At 33.2% G+C, this 25,293-nt stretch overlaps 1 protein-coding gene across 5 annotated transcripts in view; it reads left to right on the top strand.

The window, feature by feature from the left end:
• Positions 1 to 439: 439 nt before the first annotated feature.
• The window catches only part of LOC122526150 (chondroitin sulfate proteoglycan 4), a 70,272-nt gene continuing 45,418 nt past the window's right edge, over positions 440 to 25,293 (top strand). Inside the window, exons 1-5 of one of the 5 annotated variants that reach the window (XM_043649364.1) lie at positions 442 to 492; positions 639 to 691; positions 4,645 to 5,487; positions 5,763 to 5,888; positions 16,976 to 17,139. In XM_043649364.1, coding sequence (XP_043505299.1) covers positions 5,807 to 5,888; positions 16,976 to 17,139 — 246 coding nt within the window. In that variant the 5' untranslated portion in view covers positions 442 to 492; positions 639 to 691; positions 4,645 to 5,487; positions 5,763 to 5,806. Of the gene's footprint in view, positions 493 to 628; positions 692 to 3,341; positions 3,934 to 4,644; positions 5,488 to 5,762; positions 5,889 to 16,975; positions 17,140 to 25,293 lie in introns of those variants that run through there. The other 4 variants (XM_043649367.1, XM_043649365.1, XM_043649368.1 and 1 more) reach the window with 4 other exon arrangements.

Raw genomic sequence — 25,293 nt, 5'->3', positions numbered from 1 at the left:
TATAAATTGTAAAAAAGCATCACAAAGGGAAAAAATTCGATAGGAAAAGCTTTGAAAATAACGTGTCGAAAGAATGAAGAACCGAATTCGATATCTCCGGTCAACTGTCGGGGTCAAACAATCTACATGATACAAGTTGGACACTCAAAGTCTAGAGAAGTAGCAGTAGCAACGTCGTCGTCGTCGTCGTCGTCGTCGTCGTCGTCGTCGTCGTCGTCGTCGTCGTCGTTGTCGTCGTCGTAGTCGTCGTCGTTGTCGTCGTCGTGGTCGTCATCGACGGCGTCATCGGCGTCGGCGTAGGATCTCAACATACACGCAGTTGGTCGCGGCGCCACCACTGGCCGGCGGCTGTTAGTTAGAAAGAGAAGGAGAGGATAGGGGTTCTGGAAGGTGCGGGGTCGGCCCTGCGCGCAGCCTCCCCGGTCCACCCCTTGAGAGATTCAGTCGTCGTGCGGCAGAGGAAGACCGAGGGTCGCCCGGTCGAACCTCGAGGTTCTTCTATCTCTCTCAAATATATTCCTCATTCAATCTCTCTCTCTTTCTCTATCACTCTCTATTTCTTCTATCTCGTCTATCCATCTATCTATTTTTGTCTAACCCTCTAAGCGTTCATCCATCAATCAATCAGTTTTTTCTAGCTCTCCTAGCAAACGAGAGATAAGAAGAAACGAGCGTGTATTAGTGCATCAAGGTACCAGGTGCAAGTTTAGTTCTTTTAGATAAAATCGACGAGGAAAAGTCACTAGTCTGTCTATCTCTCTCTCTCCTATCTCCTCTCTCCTCTTTCTCTCCGTTTCTCTCTTTACTAAGACATATGGTGAAACGTGTTTTGTTCGAGCTCCGAATTGTGAGATGAAACTGAAGGGGTGTCTAGGCTATTTTTCTCTCTCTCTCTCTTTTTCTTCTTTTCACTTATCTTACATGTACTATATATGTATATGTATATGTATACATATATATATATCTCTCTCTCTATTTCTCTTTCTATCGAACTGATATCATAAAAGGGGGTAGGTGATAGTGCTTGTGCTGGTGTATCCCGTGATGGTCTGTCAGTATACTAGTAGTGGTAGTTGTAATAGTGTTAGTGGTGCTGCTGGTGGTTTAAATTTCAACCGCGTGCAGAGGTTCACCTACGTGAGCCATTACACGGGTCCTCGACTTTCTCACTGCTTGGAAGTGTACGAGAGAAATAGAGAAAGAGGAAAAGATGGAATGAGAGAAATAGAGATAAAGATAGAGAAAGATAGAGAGAATGGTCACGGTCCAAACGAGGATGCAAATTTTGAACCTCTTGGCCACGTTCTCTTTCTCTCCGTTATACTCTTGAGCTTTCTTTCTCATCAACGAAACATCCCTGTTTCTCTCTCTCTCTCTCTCTCTTTCTCTCAACTGATTTTTCTCCAAGAAAATCTGCACTCACCTACGTGCCGGTACGACACCGTTCGAGATACTAACGCCGTCTCGTACGCTTTTAGGTACTCGTCAGCGACTAACGCCAACGTAAAGTACTATAGAACGTGATAAAGGTGAAGAAAAATATGATGAGATAGAGAAAGGAAAAAAGTAAGGATGAATAGAATTTCTAAGACATTTCTTTTTCCAACCGGTAACTTCTTCTTATCCAATCCCGATCTCTACAATAAGATACTTTACTTTTTCTTTTTATTTCCTTCTTACGAGTCCTTAGGAAAAGCCTCCCCTTTTTCGAAAAGCTTTTCTTCGTGTCGCCAAACGGCCGACTCCGAACACCTCATAAAGGGAACTTGCATTTCCGACGGACGTGAGTAACATTCGCATGTTCGAATCCGCTTTTCGAAGCGGATCGGTTTCTCCCTGGCAGCTGGAAAACGTGAACGTTTTGAAAAACGGCGCGTGAAAGGAGATCAGCCCTTTCTATTTTTCATTCTTTTTATTTTCCTGCTCTCGTTTTTTTTTCCTTAAGGGATACATACTAGAGAGATATTCAAATATAGGTACACGCTTATGCAACGTGCCGAACGGTTAAGTATTGTCTAGAGCGAACAATTTTTCTTCCAAATTATTCGTCGTTCGTGCGTTCGGTTTAAAGAAAATTTTATTCGAAACGCGAACAGTCGCGATGTAAGAATAAAGAAAGGGTCAGCTCGATTGTGTCGCTATTTCTGTCTGTTTATTTTTTTTAGTAATTTCACGCGTTGTTTGTGTTTCTTTTTCAAACATTCGTTCGAGTATCGTTTATTTCTCATTTTCCCTCTTTTTCTCAGTTAATATCGTTCATAGTCTTCTTATGAAAATATAGCTTAAACGAAGTTAGTAAATATCTCGTTACTTATTTGTTTTTACTTATTTTATGTTGGTTTATTATTTACAATCAATTCTTTTTAAGATATAAAAAGGGAGAGAGAGAAAAAGAGAGAGAAAGAGTTTTCTACGAAACATTGCGAATGTACCGTGTGGCATCGATCGTTTGAGTTCAAACGTTTCTCGTTTTCTTCTTCATCTTCATCTTCTCGAACTCGTTCTAGTCACCTCGACACTCATCAAGTTCCACTACTCTCAACTACGATCTCTCAAATTACCCGAACTTACATTTTCGTTCGTTTGTTTTACAAAATTACAACTTGGAAAGACTCGAAAGAATTTGTTTTAAGCCTCCGTAAGATATTTGTAGTAAAAGTAATCATATTTCTTGATATATTTTAATTTATATAATCGATTTTTACTCGCTACAGTTTCTATTTTATTACTTTTTAATTTAATTTCCTTGAAATCATAGTAAACGAAATTCAACGTAATTGCTAATTTATTTTGAAATAAAAAAAAAAGAAATTATTTCGTATAAAAATTTAAAAACAATAACTGTCGGATATATCGATAATCCATATGGATCATTCCGAATTCAAGATTTTGTATTTATATATCCGGTTACTTTTTGATTTAGATGTTATGAAATCGTGGTGAACGCAAATGAATATAATTTTTATATTATCTCTCGATAAATAAAACAATTAAATTATTTGAAAAAAGCTTCGAGAAATATGATAAATAGTAAACGTCGATAATCTCTTTAGAAAACTTTCAAACAAATACAGTTACTTTGTAGTTAAATTTCTTTAAAGTAATAAAAAACAAAAACGATTATAATCGCTAACTTTTCTTATCATATAATTTATTATATTATAATAAAGTATTTTAATTAATTTATACAAAGTTTTAAAAATATTATAATTAAAAAACAGTAAGAAATATTCTCTTTATAAGGCTTTTGAACATATATATTTAAATTATCCGTTTACTTTGTAATACAATTTATAATTTTTAAATCGTAATAAACGAAAATTGAAAATAATCGTCTATGTAATTTATCATAAAATGCATTAGAATAAAATAAAAGAAAAAAAATGATTTAACGAAGAATTTGAAAACGATAACCAATGGATACAATTGAAGTACTTTTAGCCTAATTTTTTGTTGTTTCCTATTTTATTTCATTCTCTGAAAATTTATTGAACATGGCACGTACGTAACTTAGTCTCGGGAGTGGAACAAGCCGGTTCACGCTCGCGAATTTGTTCGAGCATGGATCATGGTATATATCTATATGAGGGTGGGAGAGAGGGAGAGAGAGAGAGAGAGAGAAAGAAAGAAAGAAAGAGAGAGTAGTGGAAATCCGGTCGGAAGGAGAAAGGGTTGCCGGTTTGTTTTGCGCTCGGTTCGTTCGTCGAATAGAAATATAGCTTGGTGTTTTTTTCCCTGGCACCGAGTTGCGTTTGGCGTGTGATCAGGTTACGAGAGGGATGGGAAACAAGAACGCGAGAGAGGGAGAGAGAAGAAAAAACAGACACACACAGTAGAAAGTTATACGCTTTGGTGGACGATAGAAAGAGAAAGAACATTTTGTTTGTCGGTTTTTGTCGCTCGTTGCAAATGAGATCCAACGAAAAAACGGGGGTAAATCCGAGTGGGAGCTTAAGCTCGAAAAGACTCGCTAGAGAGTTTCATTTTCCTCCGCTAATCAGGGACAAGTATCCCGAGCTTTCTAGTAAACCGAAAAAGTCGTATTTGAAAAGCTCTAGAAAGAAAAAGAACGCGTGCGAGCCTTTTCGAAACAAGTTTCTTCGCTCATATGCAAGTTGGTCTAGTGTTTGATTTGATCTACTTGTCGATAAACATCTCTTATTACGGAATGCCTTTTCAAAAATGACAATATTTTCATTTTTAATTAAACTAAAAACAACGAATGTAGGAGGATAGAAAAGTAACGCCGAAGCTAGATAGAAAGAGGAAAATAGTTAGGAAAAATAGGAGAGAGAGAGAGAGGGAGGGAATGTATGGAAGCCTTTCGAAAAAAATATTTACGTTCCTATGCAAGCTTGCCTTGATTGAATCTACTTGTCAATAAAATCTATCAAAGTGTAATCCTTTTAAAATGACGAAATTGTCCTCCTGGAATAGATATAGCCGAGTGAAGACAATAAATGTAGGAAAATAGAAAAGTAACATAACGCTAGATAGAAAAGGAAAGAAAGAAAGAAAGAAAGAGGGGGAGAGAAAGAGTTTCGAATCGTTATCCGAAGTAGTAGTGTTGTTTCTCGTTTTCCTGTCGGGCCGACGATCGTGGTAAAACGAAAACGTGCCGTGTCCCGTTGTTGGTCTTTGCAGAGAATCGACCGAGCTCGCCGTTGGATATAGAGGTGTGCTCTCAACGATGCCAGCGTCGATAGACGCCAACGGAGAGATAGAGAGAGAGAAAGAGAGACGATGACAACGTCGACGAGGAACAACCATCACATTTACCAACGGAGTATCTCTCACACCGACACAGATATCTCCAGCAACACGAGAAACATCCCAAGCATCATTACTTTTGCAGCGAAGCTGCAAGAACAAGTCGAAAGAATTGATCGAGTATAACGATAGTGTGTGGATAGTGCTTTGAGCAGGAACAAAGAAATCAAGTACGGGAAACAAAACATACAAACGATAAATATAGAAAACAATAACGATAACTAACCAAAAAATATATCAACGAAATATTTCGAAAACACGCGTATCTCTCGAGATTGCTTATGATTTTGTTGTTATATGGTCGATTAAATAGAGACGAGAAAGAAGAAGAAGAAGAAGAAGAAGAACTCGTTCTTTTTTCCTCTCGTGCAAAAATCAAACGTAGTCGTGTTGCTGACATTTTCCGTTTTCTTTTCTTTTTTGTTTTTTTGTTGAGAGAGAGAGAGAGAAAGAGATTCTCACGTTCGCGGAGGAAAAAAGTTTGAGAAGAGGCTCTCGTCGACTGGACACGAATAGCCGCCTGTGACGAAGCCTGTGACGAAGCCTGTGACGAACGCCACTGCCGAGAGTGAAATGGATGGGAAAAGTACGCTCGAATCTTAAGCCTTCTTTCGTACTTGCTCGTGGTACCACGTTCAAGGGGAGAGAAAAAGAAGGAAAAGAGGAAGAAGCTGTAAACAGCATTTTGTAACCCACGTCACGCGGAATCGATATCCAGTAAGAGCCAGCCACCGCCTGCTAGCTCTAGCAAGCTAACTCTAGCAAGCTAGCTCTAGCTAGCCACAGCTACTACTTGGACATACCTACCTATACCTGTAACCCACGTATTTACCTTAGACAACCAGCCCTTTTCTCTATTCCTTGGAAGAAATTTTCTTCTCCTTCCTTTCTTTCTCTTTCTTGCTCTCTCTCTCTCTCTCTATTTCTCTCTGTATTCTTTCTTTCTCTCTTTCTGCTCTCTTTCCGTTCTCTTTCATCTTACATTCTACCAGAAAACTCTTGGATAGAAGAAGAGAAGAAGCTACGAAAGAGCCTAATGTTTCTCAACGACATGGGACTGCTAATGTTCTTAGCCGTAACGGCCTCCATCTTGGGTCACTGCCAAACTGATGAAAAAGGTAACGTATGGACCTACTTCTCTCTTCCTCTTTCTTTTCCTCTTATTTGTAAAGTAAGAAATAAGGAAACAAAAAGTTTTATCCTATAGATATATCAAGGATAGGGAATGCAAGAAGCAGTAATCGAAGCTTAGTCTGTCCCTTTTCTTTTTTCCTATGGCAAATGAAAAGTTTTCTTTTCTTTCGAGAAGATAAAGTCTCCTCTCTAGAGTTTCACAAGGTTGATTAACTCTTTGTGGTTCTACCTTCTCGCTTTGAATTTACCTCTCTCGCATTGATAATGTAATTACTTTGCTTTTCAAAAAATTTCTTCTTCTTTCTTGTTTCTTTCTTTTTCTTTTTTTCATTCTTAACCGTTAGATGGGTATGATACTTTTTAATCAAATATTAGTTCACGTATCGGTATATTTTGTTTTTAATCGATTAATTGATATACTTTATAATCCATATTATTGGAAGGATATCGAAAAATAATGAGGAATTGAAAGAGTTAGAATCGAAATTAGAAATAAAGGTATAAGGAAAGAAAAAATGAAGAATTTCTTCCGATCTCTCAGCTTATCGTACTTTGAACTCCCTTAAGACGGTTCGATTTTCTCTCTGTTTCTCGTTCTACCTTTTGGTACTTAAAAACTGAAGGAGAAGAAATCTCAAACGACTTTTTCTTACTGGATTCTCAAGGAAAGCTTGTTGTAAAAAAAGAAAGAAGAAAAAAAAAAGAAAGAAGGAAGAAAAGAAAAGGGAAAAACAGGTTGAATTCTTCTTTCCGAAGAAAGAGCAAGAGAGCATATCGAAGCGCGATACCGAAAGGGTTTCTCGTTTTCCGATCGAACGCATTTTCACGTCTTTCGTTTATCCTTCTCGTGTAATATAAGCCTCGTTAATCCGTTTATATAGCTTTTATCGTGTTACAAACGAGTGGATTATAGAAGAGAATATACCGGAGAGTCGATATTCCACGAATTACCGAGAGTACACATGAAAAGGGTTGTCGAAGGTTGAGACTGGATTATAAACGAATCGAAAAATTCTTATTCGAACGGTGGCTAACATAATGAATAATTTATCTCTACTGGATCATATATCAACTGAAGAGTAATAGTACCTACAATGGCGAATGATCCGATAACCAAAGAAAGGCTATTACTCTCTTGTATCCCAATTAACGCGGATAATCGAGATTCTCCGTAATATCTTTCAAGAATGATTAATTTATAGTATTATATTTCGACCTCAATATTTGTAGTGCGCGCGCTTCATATGTATATATTATATTTATATATATTCGTTTTAAATTATCGTCAAACTTGATCGGACAAAGGAGAATCAATTTGGTTTATCTGATTAATCAAAAGATCATATTTATTTATTCATTTGATAATAATTATAACACTGCTACAAATACACGAACAATTTTGATGTCATTCAATTGGATCCAAAATTAAGCCGAATACACGAATAATCCCGATGGATTATTTTGTATCTTTTTTTCTAATTCCTTCTTTTTATTTTTAATTTTCGTTTTAGCCCACTCGTATAATCAAGATAGACAGAAATGAACGGTCAAACGTTCGGTTAGCCCACGGGAGAAAGGATCAATAAAAAAGCGAGTAAAAACGTCACTGGCGTATTTAATTATGCTACCTAGATAGGACAAGTAACGCGTGAAACCGGAAGGGTTCATAAACATTTCAAATAGACAATTTATCTAATAGAGTCAGAGTTCGATGAGCTTACACTTCGCTCTCGAATCATTTTTATCCATGTTTCGTAACGAAAAATTATTTTTTATTTTTTTTCTCGTATTATTAATTATTTATGTTTCTCCGGATATGAGTGAAATGTGCGTTAAGAAAACTTTTCTCTCTATATATCTTTATCGGTTAACGAAGCAGCAGTTAGCATAGTACGACAAGTTACCTGACTCATTCCGTTTGCAATAGCACAACGAACGAGCTTTCAGTTAACTTCGAACGTTGCTTCTTCGTAGAAGTACCTAACGAGCACTCGTTTCAAGGACCATCCATGTGAACGTAATATGCCAGTTTCTCTATAAATATGCACATTTGTATTTCTATTCCCATTGAAGTATGCAATGGGTGTTTTGTAGTATAAAGGGAGTACAACGTCACGACGGTGATACCTTTCGCGCACGGTGACAAGATTGGACAAAAGCAATCCACCTTGATCGGGTTGGTTGGTTAGTTATAGATCTATATACATTTATATATCTATTACACACGTGTCTCTGTGTGTTCGCGTGAACGTAGATGATAGAGGAAATATCGATGAAAATTGATTTTCCGAACACGATGTATGGCGATACACCATTTGCCTCGAGCAAATACGAAATTGCGGACACGATTGATGTATTGCTATTAAATTACGAAAGATAATTTCTCTTGTAGCCGGGATATGACGGTATTAGTATATTAATTATGAGAATATTCCTTTTGCCATCGCAGTTATATATCTATTCAATTTCGTAAAAAGCTAAATGTGAAATGTGATACGTTAGTAAAAACGGAAATATAATATATATATATAAATATAGCAAGTAAGTCACTCGATCTGTAACAAATGATTTCTACTTGAAAAATTTCTTCCTATTACTAAAAACTGTAAGATTCATTCAAATAGCCGATCTAAGTAACTCACCCTCGGTACACGTATACCTATACATATAGTGATTAGTATGAACTAATTAATAAATCGTTTTCATCCGATAATACTCGACTCAACTTAAATCAATAAAAAGTAATTATAACGGTGGTGCTCGAAATAAAAGGAAATATAATATGAAGAATAATAAGGATAAAGAAGAGATAAAATCGAAGTAGAAAAATCAATAATTGTCATGGTCAATCATCTACTTTAATATAATGTACCATTTATTCTTCGCAATACCCTGTGTTTCGGTACTACCATAAAACATGCATACATACGTATAGGTATGCACATACATAGTCATGATCGATAGAGATTTAACAACAGGTTGATTCCTAGCATTACCAGAGGAAGACCCGCGAGCGATATTTGAAAATTTAAACCGAACGTTTGAGAAATTAGAAACAATCTTTTGAAACATTTTTTTAATGGTTTATTTTTGTGTATACGAGTTATCAATATAATACTCTATACTGAATAAAGATGTGTTATACTAATCTCGTCCGACTTTATATATTAAATATATTTCTATCTTTTTCTCTGTTGTACCATTGAGTTACAACCGAAGCTCAAAGAAAGTTTACGGAATTATGTGACGCACTGATCAAATTCAATAGATTTATATTTTTCCAGATAAAAGTCATATGGTCGGAAAAGATAGTAAGTTAAATACCTTTTAGAAAATAGCTTTCAAATTCTAGTGTTTTTTATTGATCTAACAATCTAACGTGAAACCATTGGTGCATTCACGCGTAACGATTTCACTTCTGATCAGCAATAGAAATAAACGCACATCCTGCGTTTAGATAGAGAAAAGAGAGTTGGCAGGAGGATGAGTATCAGTTTTATATTATCTTTCTCTCTCTCTCCCATATACATACACACGCATACGCACACACATATATACGCACACTCTTTGGTTCTTTATTTCTCTAACTTTAACACCATAAACCCCCTCCTTTTATTTTCATTTTTCTCTTTCCCTGGAACTTTTGTTTTGTAACTTTTCGCGAGGAAACGAACGTTGCCAAAAATCAACACACGAGGAATATCGGAAAACGCATTGGAGCGATCAGTTTTCATTTGTCTGGCTAATCCGTCACTTATTGTTAGACGTACGCACGTCCATTCCCTGAAACCCGTTCACCAATGGCCAACGTGTAATGAACTACAAACAGAAAGACATAAAATCCGCATTTCGGCTGGAAGCTTAATGGAATCATCGATTACACGTGCGAACGCGCGTTTTCCGCCTATTCAGTTCCGGTCAAATCCAACGACTATATAATCGTATATATGATATAATATGCATATATATGTGTGTAAGTGTATATAACCGTAGTTGTAAACTAATTATGCATACAATGTGTATGACCGTAAGCTTTAATACGAAATTGCCGAATTATAAACCTAATTAATTTCATCAATTATTTTATCCCATCCGATTTTTCTTGTTATTTCAAATTGTAGCAAAATTTTATTTTACTTTACTATCTTTTTATTTCTAATATATTGTACTCCTTGGTACCACTCCAAAATACCTACTCCAAAAAGAAAAGTATAACTTTGCGGTTCGATAAAGCGAATTTTAAGACACCGTGTCTAATAATTATTATTATTACCTTAATCGTAATTAAATTTTCAAACGAATTGTCGTTGTTTTGCAAAACGATCGAAGATACATCATTCAAATAATAGCAAATTACTGACAATTATTCGGAGCAGTATTTCTTGCACAATCCTGAAATTTCGTAGCTGCATTTATATTATATTAGACATAAAACGTATTGTATATTGTATATTGTAGTCTATATATATATGAATGTGTATGTGTGTGTTGTATCTTTATATACATTTACTCACATACACAAATAATATAATATGATTTGGGAATAATGCGAATGGAAGAGAACTACGGAGCAATGAACTGCGAAAACGCGAACTGCGACATGGAGATCGATTTGAAATTGACGTTAATGTTTCTATGGGAGTTCGAAGGCAAAAAAGGAGACAGAGAGTGGGAAAGAGACAGAGAGACAGAGAGAGAGAAGAGTTTCTTCAGACTTAATGGCGCGTGCAGTTGTTCCACGTACTTGAACACGTTCTTAGATCATTTACGAACGCCAAGTATAAATCTTTCTCCGAGGCGTTTTTATTTACTACGAGATATGCGACTCTTGGGAACATTTAACACTTACTACGAGAAGCTCAAAAGATGGGTATAGATACTCCAAAACTTTTCTAGCAATTAAAGATATTCCCTCCGATAAAAAATGCCGAAATACAATACGTGGAAAGTAAATATACTGTTTGTAGTATGTTCAAAATATAAAGATAAAACTTAACGAAAAATAATATTATTTCCATTGAAAATTTCCATTAATATATTGTCTGTAAACATATTAAATTCTAACTTATTTTATATTTTATTTTGTCGGTATAGATTTTTCATGAGTTAACGGGTTTCACGTTTTAATAACAACATATACTAATATTCTCGTATGAAATATTCTGAATTTATTTCTATTCGTACAAAAATTCAATACGTTATATAAGAGGTAAATAAAAAAATTGTTGTTAAAATTGAGAGAGAGAGAGAGAGAGAGAGAGAGGCGAAAAGTAAATGTATTTTTTTTTTTTAATTTCTTATTGATTTTTCGTATCGATATGCATATTCATTATTTTTTTTATGCTGACGTATCTATGAAATTTATATCAATGATATTTTTATATAAAATAGATTTCTCTTTTGAAACTTTCAATGTATTATACATATTTCATACACTAGAATGTTCATATACGTATTAATAAATTCATGTTAGAATATTTGAAAGATTTAATATACGTTTAATTAATACCTTTAACAAAAAAAAAACACAATTAAACTTATACCTTGAAGATTTCTATATTTAATTTTTAAGAATTAATAATTTATTTTCTTTCAAATTTTCAATATACATACTTCACACACACACACACACACACATGTACTGTAATTGTTACATAAATATTTGAATGTTATTCGCGTTAAAATATTGAAAAGATATATAATACATTTTATTCAAAACTTTGAAATAATAAAAAAACTCGCACACGTAAAAATTGTTGCAAAGTTCATGATCATAATTCCCTCGATAACGCGGATTTTTTTCCGCATGATAAAAGATATTGAGGCATTTTTTCAAAGGCTACGCACGTTCCAACGATTATTCTTCGTCCGTCGCTTCGAATCATTTTTCCCTGTTGGACGTTAACATTTGCGAATCGACAGGGAGTTTCACCATGAGAGATACGATGTTAAAAGCGGAAGAAAAAACACGCACGGTTAGGTACACCAAGCCCGATCGTTATATATTGAAAGAAAGTTTGCAAATAAATTAGAAAATTTTAGACAGGTAGGAGGGGTACAAATAAAATTTTTTTTAACGAACGACGCGATGCGCGGGGCAAATAAAAAAATACTAAAGGAATTTTTATAATAATAATAATTAATATTATAGCCAAGTTAAATTTTAATCATTTAAATGTTTATTGTAATCTAGAAATACCGAATATATGTTCGGGGGGTGGGGTGCACCGTTATTCTTTGAAATCAACCATTAGATTGGCACGTTGTAGTCTATCAAAGTTTTTGTATTGATTTTATTGATTTTACGACTTTCCAAATAAGGAAATTTCATTTATTAGGAATATTATTATCTTTATACACATGTGCAACGTTCGGGAGGTCACATAAACAACTTTTAATAAAAGAATTTTCATAGAAGAGAAAGTGCCAGTTTCAAGGTGAATTTCGAGGAAGACGGTTGACAGAACATATACTCCGAGCTTTTAGACAATAATAGACACTTCTATCGATTAATTAACAATCTTTTTAATACTCTAATGCATTCTACTTGTATTTTAGATTTTTTAAACACATATATATCGTTTTAAACATTACTTACTTATTAACATACTTTGAATGTTAAATAATTTCGTTCTGATATTTTATTAGATGAAAATTTTGCCCCACCTCCTCGAAGTCGTCACTGCGCAGGAATATTGAAACAAATATACCCTTGTTGAAAGAATTAAATAGAAATGAAAAAAATGCGAAAATTAGGACGTTTTAATCTTAAATTCTATTTATTAGATGAAATATTCTTTTTATACACATGCGCAACGTTCGGAAGGTCTTATAAACAACATATAATAAAAGTATTTTCACAGAGGGCAATGATCCATTTCAACGGTAAATTTCGAAGAGGAAGGTGCTCCGAACATATACTCAGTGCTTCTAAATTACAATACATATTTTTTTTCGATTAATTAACAATTATTTTAATATTCTAATACACTCTCCTTATATTTAAGATTATATATGTTGGTTTAAACATTAGATACTTATTAACATATTTTGAATAATGTGAAATAACGTATCGATTGTTCTGCCTGATTGCATTATTATTTAGTGAAATTATTAAACATTTTTAGGTTGAATGTATTTTCCAAAAATTTATTTAGTAACAGTGACCTCTCGGATGCAAAAATTAACGTAGAAATCAATATCATCGGTATTTTATCGTAATTATTTTTCAGAATATTAGAAACCCTCGGGACGAGTGTATTTGATCAAATATCCTCGAATATACTGAATAATATTTCCACTTTATTGAAAAAAGAATGACGATAAAAATTATATAAATGCATTTAAAGTAGATTGTTTGCCATTATACTTATTCCCAATTAAAAGCCGATTTAATTTGAACGATAAACAGAATTGAATCATTTCGATAAGATAGAGAGAGAGAGAGAGATCGATCAATTAAGCGAAATCGATAAATTTAATTACTTACAAATAATTTGATTATTCTATGTAATCAAAATCAATTGAGTCTTAATTAATCGAATTAAACGTTACTTTACAATTGTACAAATGATACAATATAATACTACACACATATTTCTACATAATTTTAATATGTTTATTTTTTTCTTTGTAAAAAACCATCTAACCAACTTTCTAAAATTTAAATTAACTTTATTCGGTATGATACGTACACGACAAAATCTCAACAAGCATGGCCCTTCTGTTCTCATTCAAGTATTCGTGTCTCTCTTTCTTCATACTATGCTTCTCTTCCACTCCAACGCACATTTCGAGTAGGTTCGATCTTTATCCATTTCTGACCCAAGATAGTCTGGCAAAAAAGAACACACAGAACCGTTGTTTTATCTTTAACTAAAGCAGATCTTGCGTCGTTCGAGGAAATCTAAAAGATCTTTTCAAGATATTCAAGTATTAAAATATTTTCAATTGATCTTATCTCTAGTCCTCTTACATATTTTTTGTCCTATTGCAAATGGTACAAATGTAATTGAATAAATAAAATGTTCATAAATCTATTCTCGTTTGATTAAATATAAGGACATTAAAACTAAGGAAAATAGTGAAAAATAATATGCATTAAATTCAAATGTCACCCTTATTTTAACCCTAAAATCACAAATAACACGAAAATTCACGCCGCGAGCTTCGAATACCTAAGCTTTACCTTCGAATAAATAAGGTAGGTGTGCTTGGAAACTTTCGAAGATTCGCAGAATCGCTTCTGGCTTCGCATCTGTTTACGGGGTTTGAATCATGAGAGAAAGAGGGGGAGAGAGAAAGAGAGAGAGAGAGAGAGAAGGAATGGGAAGATAAGACTTGATTTCTCTCGTTTACCAAACTTTTCATGGCAGAATGTTAAATAAATTCCCTTTTCAAAAGAAATGAATGAAAAGAAAGGGGACTAGATAATAAAGATTCCGGAAGGAACATGTACTTGACTGGAGCCCTTTTTTTTTTATTCAAAAAGAAACTTTCCCTAAATTTATCGAAGTTATCGATTTTTATTCAATACCCTCGTATTAATTCGATCATTATCGTGTCTACAACACGGCACGCAATTTTATAGGCAAACATTTTTATAACTATATTTAATAGGAACGCTTAAATGGGAAAATAAAATGAATATCGTCACTAATGTAATTAAACATTGGAATATTTACAAAGGAATTAATGAAGTTATCGATTTTTCTTTAACACTATATTTAATTCTATTTTAATCGTGTTTACAAAGCACATATATACACTTTTTTTTTATTAATAAATTTAATATGAACCATTAAAAAGGGATCAAGATAAAACACACACATACACGAGTGCACACAAGTACGAAAAAGGATTAAAATCGTCATCAATGTAATTGACATATTTAAATATTGAAATATTTGCGAAAGAATTTATGAAGCTTACAATTTCGTAATGCATTATAAAATTCATAGGATTTATATTCATTATTAGGAAGCACTATTAAGATCATAATCGTATCTGAAAACATTTTAGTAAATATATAATAAGAATAATGAAAAGGAAAAATTCTTATTGACATATTCAATAAATTCAAACATATTGATCTTTCAGTTTTCACAGATTGTTCGTTCCACGCTGTTTTAATTTTACGTGGCATAAAATGCGAATAGAACCCGTTAATGCGGAAAAATAAATGCTGAAGAAAAAGCAATATAATCTATGAAAATATTTGTCGAACACATTTTTATGCGAGCACAAGAAAATTCTAATAAAAATTAAAAGAAACTTAAACGGATATTATGCGTATGTCGGTGTTGATATAAAAATTAGAAAACAATTAGTATCTTTTACTTTTTTAATACTCACGTAGTAACAATGCAGTTTTTAAATTTGCATTTCATCGATATATGGTAAATTCATTAAAAATTGTAGAAAAATATATTTTCTGACAGCTTAAAATGTGATCGCATAAATTGATACTGTGTACAAAGAGAGAAAATAAAAATTACCGCATAAATCGATGAATTCGCGTGTTGGAATATTTTGAAAAGAATTTACAAAGTTATCGGTTTTTGTAATACCTTGTTGAATGCTTTTATTATTATTATCATATTTGCGCAGATTTTTGTGAATACATTTAATACGATTGACGAAATGGAAAGAAAAAATAACAAAAATTAAAATTATCATTGATATAATAAAAATATTCGAATATTGGAATATTTGTGCGAGATAAGGTATCGATCGAATACTATTTTTATTGTAATCATTTCTGCACATAAATGCATTTTTATAAAGAGATTTAATATAAGACGGAAGAATCAAAATCTGTTAAGTATTCGAGTATTGAAATATTCGAATCTTTTAAAAGATCATAAATAATTATTAAAATATATTGAAAAAAGAATTTTGATATTATATTTATCGAGTATATTTATAATCCATATTATAAAAAAGGCGGATAAAAAGAATGTTCCTTGAAGTAACATCGAATTAAGTTAACGATTGTTCGCACTTCTCGCATTTCTCGATCCCTAAAGAATCACCAACGGAAATTCCAGGAGATGCTTCGTCGAAAGCGATACCACTTTCTTGCCTTTTCTCGAGATCGCTTTCCATTTCCTCGTCGCAAACTAGAAAACGGTTTAGAATTCGCTTTCGTTTCTCTCAGAAATATGTGTATAGGAAACTGTAACGAGTATTATCTACGCAAACTTATACCTGTATACACTTATCGTTAAATGCATACAATATATTCATGCATATTGGTATATATTACAAGGTGTCACTAAATTTACGTATTATTATTATTAGTAGCATCTATTTTTATTTGAGATCATTTTAATTAGATTCTTTATTAGCTACATCGTGTATAAATATATCTAAATATTTCTACGTATCGATTTATGTTCAATTTCAATTTAGTAAAAAACATATTGTCGGACAAAGAGTAAATATATATTTAATTGAGCTATTCTGTATATTTTAGTACTCAAAAATTTTACTGCAAATGTTCTAATTGAAAATATGAAATACATTATTATCGATAATACAAATAGATAAATGTTATAATACACTTAAGTGCAATGCGTCTTATTAAAAATGTTAAACGCGTAATCATCGATAATACAAAAATAAATATACGTACATTTAAATACGTGAAACATTTTTGATAGATATAAATGTAATGCATTTCAGAAATGTTGAACACACAATCATCGATAATCCATGAATAAATATATTATAATACGTGGAACATTTTTACATTTTTAATACACTCAAACGTGCAATACATTACAAAATTTTGTACCGCATAATATTCGATAAAATGTATCCATAGAAATATATTAGAATAGGTGCAATATTTTAGTACACTTGCATTCAATATATATATTAGAATACATACACGCACTAGAATGAAACTTAAATGCAATATGTCATAAAAAAAACACAATACAAATACAATATAATAAAATAAAAATACACGGCTATAACAACGATTAATATACAAATATTTCTTATCAATGATTATATTGAAAGATTAAATTAACGTAATATATTTATGTGTTTTCAAAATTTGCAGTATCATTTTACGGTGCAAGTTACATCCATCTTCCAGTTCAAGAGGCCAAGGGTGCTACTGACATCAGTTTCCGCTTTCGAACTCATCTTTCTGATGCGATGCTGCTATTGGCTGCCGGCAAGACGGATTACTGCCTGATCAAACTGGAGGCAGGCAGATTGAAGGTTCGTTTGCCCTAACTCGTTTCTTAACTTCTATTAATAAGCCTTCTTCTGTGTTCTTCGAGGGTCTTCGTTCGAGCTGTCGTTTCGTCGTTAAATGCCAGCACGTGCTATGCTACGTTATGCTATGCAACGCTATGCTATGCTATGCTATGGCTGTCAGTTTTATCTCGTATTTCTCTGAACAAGAATTAGACTTTACTTCTTTTTTTTCCCCTCCCTTTTTCTTTCCTTGCGTAGGAAAAAAAAAAGAGGTAAAAATATATAGGAAAGACAAAAAAAAAAGAAGAAAGAAAAAGATCGACAAAATGAAAGCTCGCGACAAGGAAAATATCTTTATGCTATGCACGAGGTTATCCCTTTTAAAAAGGCCATGGCTCGAATTTAACGATATATACAGGGTGTTTCATCCAAATCGAGTACTCGAATCTTATCTTCTTTTTGATGATACTAAAAAATGTCAAAGAGGAGAAAAGTTCTTTGATCTCGGAAGGGTGCGACAATATTCTGATTAAAATATTTACTATTCGCGATATGAGATAGATCAAAATTAAAATGTAAAATGTAAAAATATGTATGCGTGGAAGAAATGTTACGAGAAAGTCACGCAAAGGCGCATAATTTGGGCACCATTGTTCTAAATGATATTCTTGTTTAGAAAGTTGATCGTATAATTGCAAAATAAAGAAAATATTTTCGATATTACGGTTAGATAAAATACATCTTCCATACATATGTATAATGAGAGACATATACGAGCTTTATCGTCGTTCTCTCGGTCGCATTTAAAATTCTAATATTTTCGAAAGATATCGGGTAACGCGTTTTATACGTCATAGATATCCACCGAAGAGTTCTCCTGTTCGCTAGGAAGATCGGAAGTTGCGAAGAGATGCAACTTATAGTGCAATAAGATAAAAAGAAAAATAGAGATAAAGGAAAGAAAAAGAATGAAAGAGAAGAAAATAACACACAGGAACGTTCGTATAATATATTTGCCTGTACATGTTGTTGAAAGTTTTATAGACTATGCATTGCACTGAAAAATCTACATAAATAACATTCGGTAATAATACTTTAGTATTCAGTAAAAAAGGAACTTCTTTATCCTTTGAAAACATAGCATGGTGTTTTGTGATAGGATTAACTCGAATGAGAGAAGCTTTGGCACGGGACTTTCAACTTTCTTTCTTTTTTCTATTTACCGGATAGTTTTATTTTTCTAGAAAAAAGAAAAGAAAAAAAAGAAAAAATTCAACTCTCTACTTTCAACGCGTCTTAAATTATATTACTATGTGACATGCATATTTACGCGTACTCTCATTGAATAAATTACGACAATTTTATAAATGAAATGAATAAAAAAAAATAACAAAAGAAGAAAATAAATAATTGGATTAAAAAAATAAAAGAAAGCACACACGCACACAATTTTATTATTATAATAATGGTATAAAATAAAAATATGTTTGTATCTGTATCTCTTAAATCCATGTAAATTCGTAGTTTCGTGCAATTTCACTTGTTCATTTAACTCTAAAGGACGAAAAATCGGACCTTTTTACCAACTCGGTTTTTCCATCCTGCCATTTCAATCCGATGCCGACGCTTTTGCAAGCATAAACTCTAGAGCACGGTGCCGGCAGCACTTTGCTCTCCTTTCCTAATTTCTCACGTGTACACAGCAGAGATTTTCACGACGAACGAAGCGATGCTAATGAAAACTAGCTTGATCTCTCTCTCTCTCTCTCTCTTTCCCTAGGTAATCGTGTTTTCACCAGGGGCGTCGTTTCTTTTAGAATTTATTTACTCATTGATCTCATAAATTTCCTTTCAACGTTATCTTATGTACAATAAATAACGTTGATACCCGGATTTCATCAAATTTTCAATTCGCTTTATTGTAAAACAAATAGAAACTCCTATTGTCAATATAGACCGATACGCCATATCATAGCAAATAAATAAAACGTCTAGCACTATACAACACATATATATTTGTGCACAGCATCCAGATAATATGACCGTATCAACTTGCCTCGGTTTTCTTTATCAACGAAGAAAGTAGAAAATAATGCAATTTTCGCGAAGAAAATAGTAACCATATAATTGGATAAAAAGAATATCCAAGAAAACTCTAAAACGATATAGATAGCCTCATCTATTAGCTTGTCCAATAAGTTCCTTCCTTTGTTTTTGATGTTACTTCGATAGACGATAAATGGACAATAGATTAGCCTCCTGCATGTCTGCAAACATAGTCGGTTCGAAGTCATGCATAGCATGGCGTGGAAAGAACTTATGGGGCAACCTAATATCAAGAAAAATGAACTTACAATTAGATAGAATATCGAGGTAAACGCATCGATGAACTTTCCTCGTAGTAACCAAGTTTCAAATAATCCTATAGAGAATTTCAGAAACGAAGCAACATCTTGAACATATTAACCTTTTTGAATATCTTATAAATGTTTAAAAGGTTCCTAGTCGGAAGTGCATGCAAACTGCAAAAGATGCTTCTCTCTCTCTCTCTCTCTTTCTTTATCGCACACATACACTATGTATGTCGGTTTGAGTCGAAATAATGCAATTTCTACGTCGGATAGAAGCGTTTTCGTGATATACGCGAATTACATTCCCTCTATCTCACATATACATATATATATACACATACAAAAACACGAATACATATTATACAAGAACTCGGTTCCTCTCTCCCTCTTCGCTCTTTTCAAGAAGCAGCGAATCTCATGAAGGGGACAGTATGCAATAGTAGTAGTAGTAGTGGTGGTAGTGGTGGTGGTGGTAGGGTGCTCGCGTAGCAATTGCATTTTTCACGTGCATAATGACCGCATTATTAACGAACGAACGCGGGATGCTGGTAGTGGTGGTGATACTCTGGTGGTGGTATTCTGGTGCTGGTACTGGTACTGGTACTGGTACTACTAGTACTTCGCTCTGAGCGAACACTCGTTAAGCGAAAATTAAATGCTTCTGTCGAGTACACCGAGTAGAAGGGAAGATAGGCAACGATACATAGGGGACCTTGCTGAGAACGTCAAGGGCAATCCTGAAGGAGCTTTCTGTTACTAGATAATAGTCACTAAAAGAGAAAGATAGTGAGAGGGAGAGGGAGAGAGAGAGAGAGAAAAAAGTCGTTTCAATTTCTTGGAAAAAGAACGTTGACAAAATGAAAATACTTTCACGAGACGGGCAACTTGATAAACGAATTTATATCTATAATCATATTTTTGTATATATGTATATACATACATGATGATTCCTAAAGAAGGAGATAAAAGAAGCATTTTGCGAGAATAAATTTGATCATGGCAAATCTCCATTTGATTATTTCTACATTTTATAATATATTTTTTTTTTTTATTAATAAGAAAAGAATATAAATGCTCTGGAATTTTAACGTAGAAATAACGGTGGATTTCAAGAATGATAAAACGATTTTCTTCTTAAATGCATAAAAAATAATTTCACGAAAGTAAATCTTAATTCAATCATCTTTTCATATTTCTCAATTTCATAATACTTTTAATATTAATTAGATAATAATTAAGCGAAACGTAATTCGTCGTTATTTCCAAGAAAAAAACGAGAACGAATCTTAAGAATGGTAAAACAATTTTGTACGAGCGAATTTCATCAAAGAAAAACTCTATTTAATTATTTTCGCATCCCATATATTTCATTTGAAATTTGTAATTTTAATGAGAAAATAATAGTGAACCTCGGAAATGAGAAAATGATTTTACTCGAAACGTTTTAAAGTTAATTTCATTAAAAAACAATCTTAATTTGATTATCTTCATATCTTTAAGTATATTTACAATATGATAATACTTTATTATATAATATGAAAAAGAAAAAATAATGATAAATCTCTAAAGAATAATAAGACGATTCCATTAAAAAAAATGATTATTCTATCCAATACTTATTTCATTTTCATTTTAAGAAAGAAAAGGTTCGTTTTAATATCCAAGAAGAAAATGATCATTTTTATCAGTCTTTTCATATTTATTTGTCTTTACGAGCATATTTACATAATAATAATAAATGTATATTTCTGAAACGAGAACTCTTTTTCGATGAAACAATAGGAAGATTCTATAAGGAATAATAACATGATTTAATAAGAATGGTAATTCGATATAATACATAATTTCTTTTTCATATTGTATTGTTTAAGAAAAGAACAATTTGTTGTAATATCAAAGAAGAAATGATCATTTTTTTCTTTTTTATCGGTCTCTATATATAATAATAATAATAATAATAATAATAGTAATAATAATAGAGATGCATTTTGAAACGGAAGCACTTTTGAATCTCGAACAATTTGATATCTTGAAACGTGACACAGAATAGCTACGTCCGTAATAAAAGCTAAATTTCTATCGTAGCTTTCGTATCGGTGAGGTCGACGGCGTTTCGTACGCGTATCGAATATCGCTGCCTTTATATTATTACTATTTCGATATCGTAGCGATAGTGGCGAAGCGTATTTTACATTTTTCGACAGTCGTTCTGTTTTTCGCTTTGTTACCTTTTATAGAAACGAGAGGCAACTTTTGCGTTAACATACAGTAGGAGGAGGGAATATTACTATATAACGGTAGATATCACGAATTCCTTTTAATACATATTTCAAATAACGAAGATACACGGACTAATAAGAGTTTACATTTCTTTTTTTTTTTTTTCTTTCCTTTAATTTTACGCAATAAATAAATAATATTTTTATATAAGAAAAAGTTACTACCAATATCAGCTATATCATTCTTTTTTTCTTTTTAAATATCGATTGGATGTACAATTAAAGAAACTCATTAGACATTTATTAATTAGTCTTTCGATCATTTTGCGATATAAATTTGATTGATACGCAAATCAAAAAGAAAAAAAAAGACAATTGATAAGTATTAAAAATATCAATTAAATAAAAGACAAGTTTAAAAGTATTATGAATCTCTGAATGTCAGAGAAGAATTCTATTTTTTTTCAAATAACAATCTAAGAAGTAGGAGAAGGATAGTAATCACTCAAGCAGTCCACCGACGTTCTACTTACTTAAGAGCTTTAATTGGCTTCCTTCTTTCTCGGAGTTCGTAACCCTTAAAACGGAGCCCTTGCACGGTTCATTAGCTCGATGCTGTATTAAAATGGCGCCTATGTATGTTAGCTATAGTCTAGCAAACGTGATGGCGTACCCTTACAAGCAAATTCAGCGTGAAAACCACGCGAATCTAATTTTGCTATGGAGAGAGAGAGAGGGAGAGGGAGAGAGGGAGAGAGGACGGGGTGAAACGAGTGGGCGGTGTCGACTTAATTAAATTTGTTAAGAAGATCGTTAAGACGGATGAAGGCCGGGATTAAGAGGCGAACAAAAAGTGCAACGACCGTTTCGAATCTAGTCCCCACGAGCAAAATTTCCAACATGTTCTCTCTCTCCCTCTCTCTCTACCTAACCATTCATCCATCCACCCATCCATCCATATACCCATCTGTTTGACTCTTTCTTTTGACACGCGGGGTAGCCTAAAAGCTTCTTTTCGTACTTGGAAGCACGATAATCCGACGATTTTGAAGTTAATCGTGCCCGAAGTCGCTCACTTTCCAGTCAGCACAAGTTGCATTCCGTTCTAACAAGCAGTTCGACCTTACGACGACGAGGTTGCCTCAGCATCAAGAGAACTTGCGTTTACATTCTCTGAAGTGTCGTGTCTCTCCTGCTTATACATATTAATGAGGTATTGCATAGTCATCGCGCATCGCTGCTGCTCGGATTTACTAGGCGTGAAAATTCGCCCCTTTATTACTGAAATCATCGTAAAATTCTAGCGAAAATGAAACAGTAGAAAGAAATAAAATGCCACGCGCTATATAACGCTCACCCTTCACGCTTATTTGATTTTTTTATTCACCGAAATGATCGCTTTAAATCTTACATTTTTTTCTATTCTTTTTTGTTCGAGTACGAATTTAATTCTTTTTCTTTCTTTTTCTTTTTGATAAAATTCATTCTCATTTTTAATATCATTTACGAATCACCACGCGCGTTTGTACAAAACACCAAGGGTGTCTCGAATCGTAGAATTTAGGTCACGATCGAAGGTACTTTTATCGGGGCGAACCCTTCGTATTTTCACCCTCGTCGATTACCTACTACTACGTAACTCGATAATTTATCACGTTGTAACGATGATCGAAAAAAAAAATGCGTTTAGCTTGATCTATCGGGTAGAAGAATTTCATTTTCGTAGGGAATACTTTTACTCGTTGATCGATACGTGATTTAAAACATTCCAACAAAAAATAAAGAAAAAATAGTTTTAAATCTTCAGTTATTTCACGCGAATTAGAATAAATCGTAATGGGGTAATATTTTAAGAAAGCAAAAATCTACAAATCTATATATGCGATACTTAATTTATTAATCTAACAATACGATAATTACCGATATATAGTAATCGTCGATTAGTAGGATATTATATGCGCATAGTATCGATCGTATGGACAATATTTCTTCCGGTAGCAACATTTACGCTAGCTCGAAATTATTTTAATTTATGCGTCTGCCTTTGCATATATGTCAGGTATTTCAATGTACATATATACATATGTATATTAGATACTTTTACCACCTTTTACCTTCGTACGATATTTCAAGATTTCAAAAGTTCGTTATTTTCGCGGATCGACGTATCCGATATTTCATCGTGTCGGTGATATCGAGCAAATTATTTAATACCGAACGTTCAATGTAACATTTTTCACAAATGGGAACGACCCACAGGGCTCTTTTTTTCTTCTGGGAAATACACTGACGGTGCAGGTTTTCTTTCTCTCTCTCTCTCTCTCTCTGTACAATAGAAAAGAGATAAAGTAAAATGTGAAACATCGTAGAACGATTCGTACCGGGGAACTTACCGATACGATAAAACATTTGCAAGCTTCGTACACTCTCAGTTCGCTTGAAATTTACGTTGGTTAGTACTTTTTCGATCTCTTTAATACGATACGAAAAATTACGATAGTTTGCGAGATAAAAATGATCTAATTATACGAATCATTTAATTACTATCGATAGATACAAAAAAACATATATATTTTCAAGATAAACGAGTAAAAAATAAATAACATTTATATAAATTTTCAAATAACTTATTTCGTCAAACATTGGGTAATTTCTTAAAATATTTCGTATAGTTTCTCTTTCGTTCGTACATAAATTCATGATAGATCGATGTTACTTCGTTTCGAAAATTGCCCTTTAATCGTGCAAAATCGGTTCTGTACCGAGGAAAAAAAGAAATGAGGAAGAAAAAGAAAAAAAGGAACGATCGAGTCGAATTAAAGGTCGAAGATCGGCTTATATTGATGCGAATGAAATAGCGAGGCTTTAGGTCGAGTGAAAGAAATCAATATTTAAATTCGCATCAGTCGCATTGAATAATCCATTTTCTGATCTTATGAAATTTGTATTTTCTCTTTTGTCGTTTTCTAAAATACTAGTACAGAATCAAATATTAACGAGTATCAGTCGATATTTTATTAAATTCTGTTATTTTTTTCGACAATTCGACAAAAATATAAATAGAGAGGTAAAAAAGAAAGAGTCAAAGGCACACAGAATGAGAGAGAGAGAATCGAACTATTTGGTCAGAGTTTATACTCTCCCTCTCTCTTTCTCTTTCACTCACGGGTCGCTGGCAAATTCACGGTCGAACGAAGAATGAAACGATTCGAGAAATTGTGCGATAAATCTACTCGTCGTTCTGCGACGAATGCCTTGATTAGAGTTGGCATTTTTTTTTCCCTATCCTACCGTTTTTGATTTTCCTTTTTTTATTTTATCTCCCCCCGTCCACCCTTTTTTCTTCATTCCTATTTTTTTTGTTTGTTGTTGTTGTTGTCTTTTTTCTACTCTTTTTTATGTGTGTTTTTTTTTTCTTTTTTTTACATGCCACTGCGGAGGCAATGACTCAAAAGCGTGACGCGAGAGAGGTCGTTCGTACCTACCTTTTATTTAACGTTCCCTTGCGAGCTCGATGATTCAAAAACGCGAATCCCGACTGACTATATATATGTAGCTTTCATGTCACAGTTCTCTGTAATTCCGATCATCGAGAAAAAACAAGC

Source organism: Polistes fuscatus, unplaced genomic scaffold (genome assembly GCF_010416935.1).
Source record: "Polistes fuscatus isolate 324 unplaced genomic scaffold, CU_Pfus_HIC Scaffold10, whole genome shotgun sequence".
NCBI classification, from domain to species: domain Eukaryota; kingdom Metazoa; phylum Arthropoda; class Insecta; order Hymenoptera; family Vespidae; genus Polistes; species Polistes fuscatus.
The sequence above is the reverse complement of the archived record's forward strand: the minus strand, read 5'-3'. Positions and strand labels throughout refer to the sequence as shown.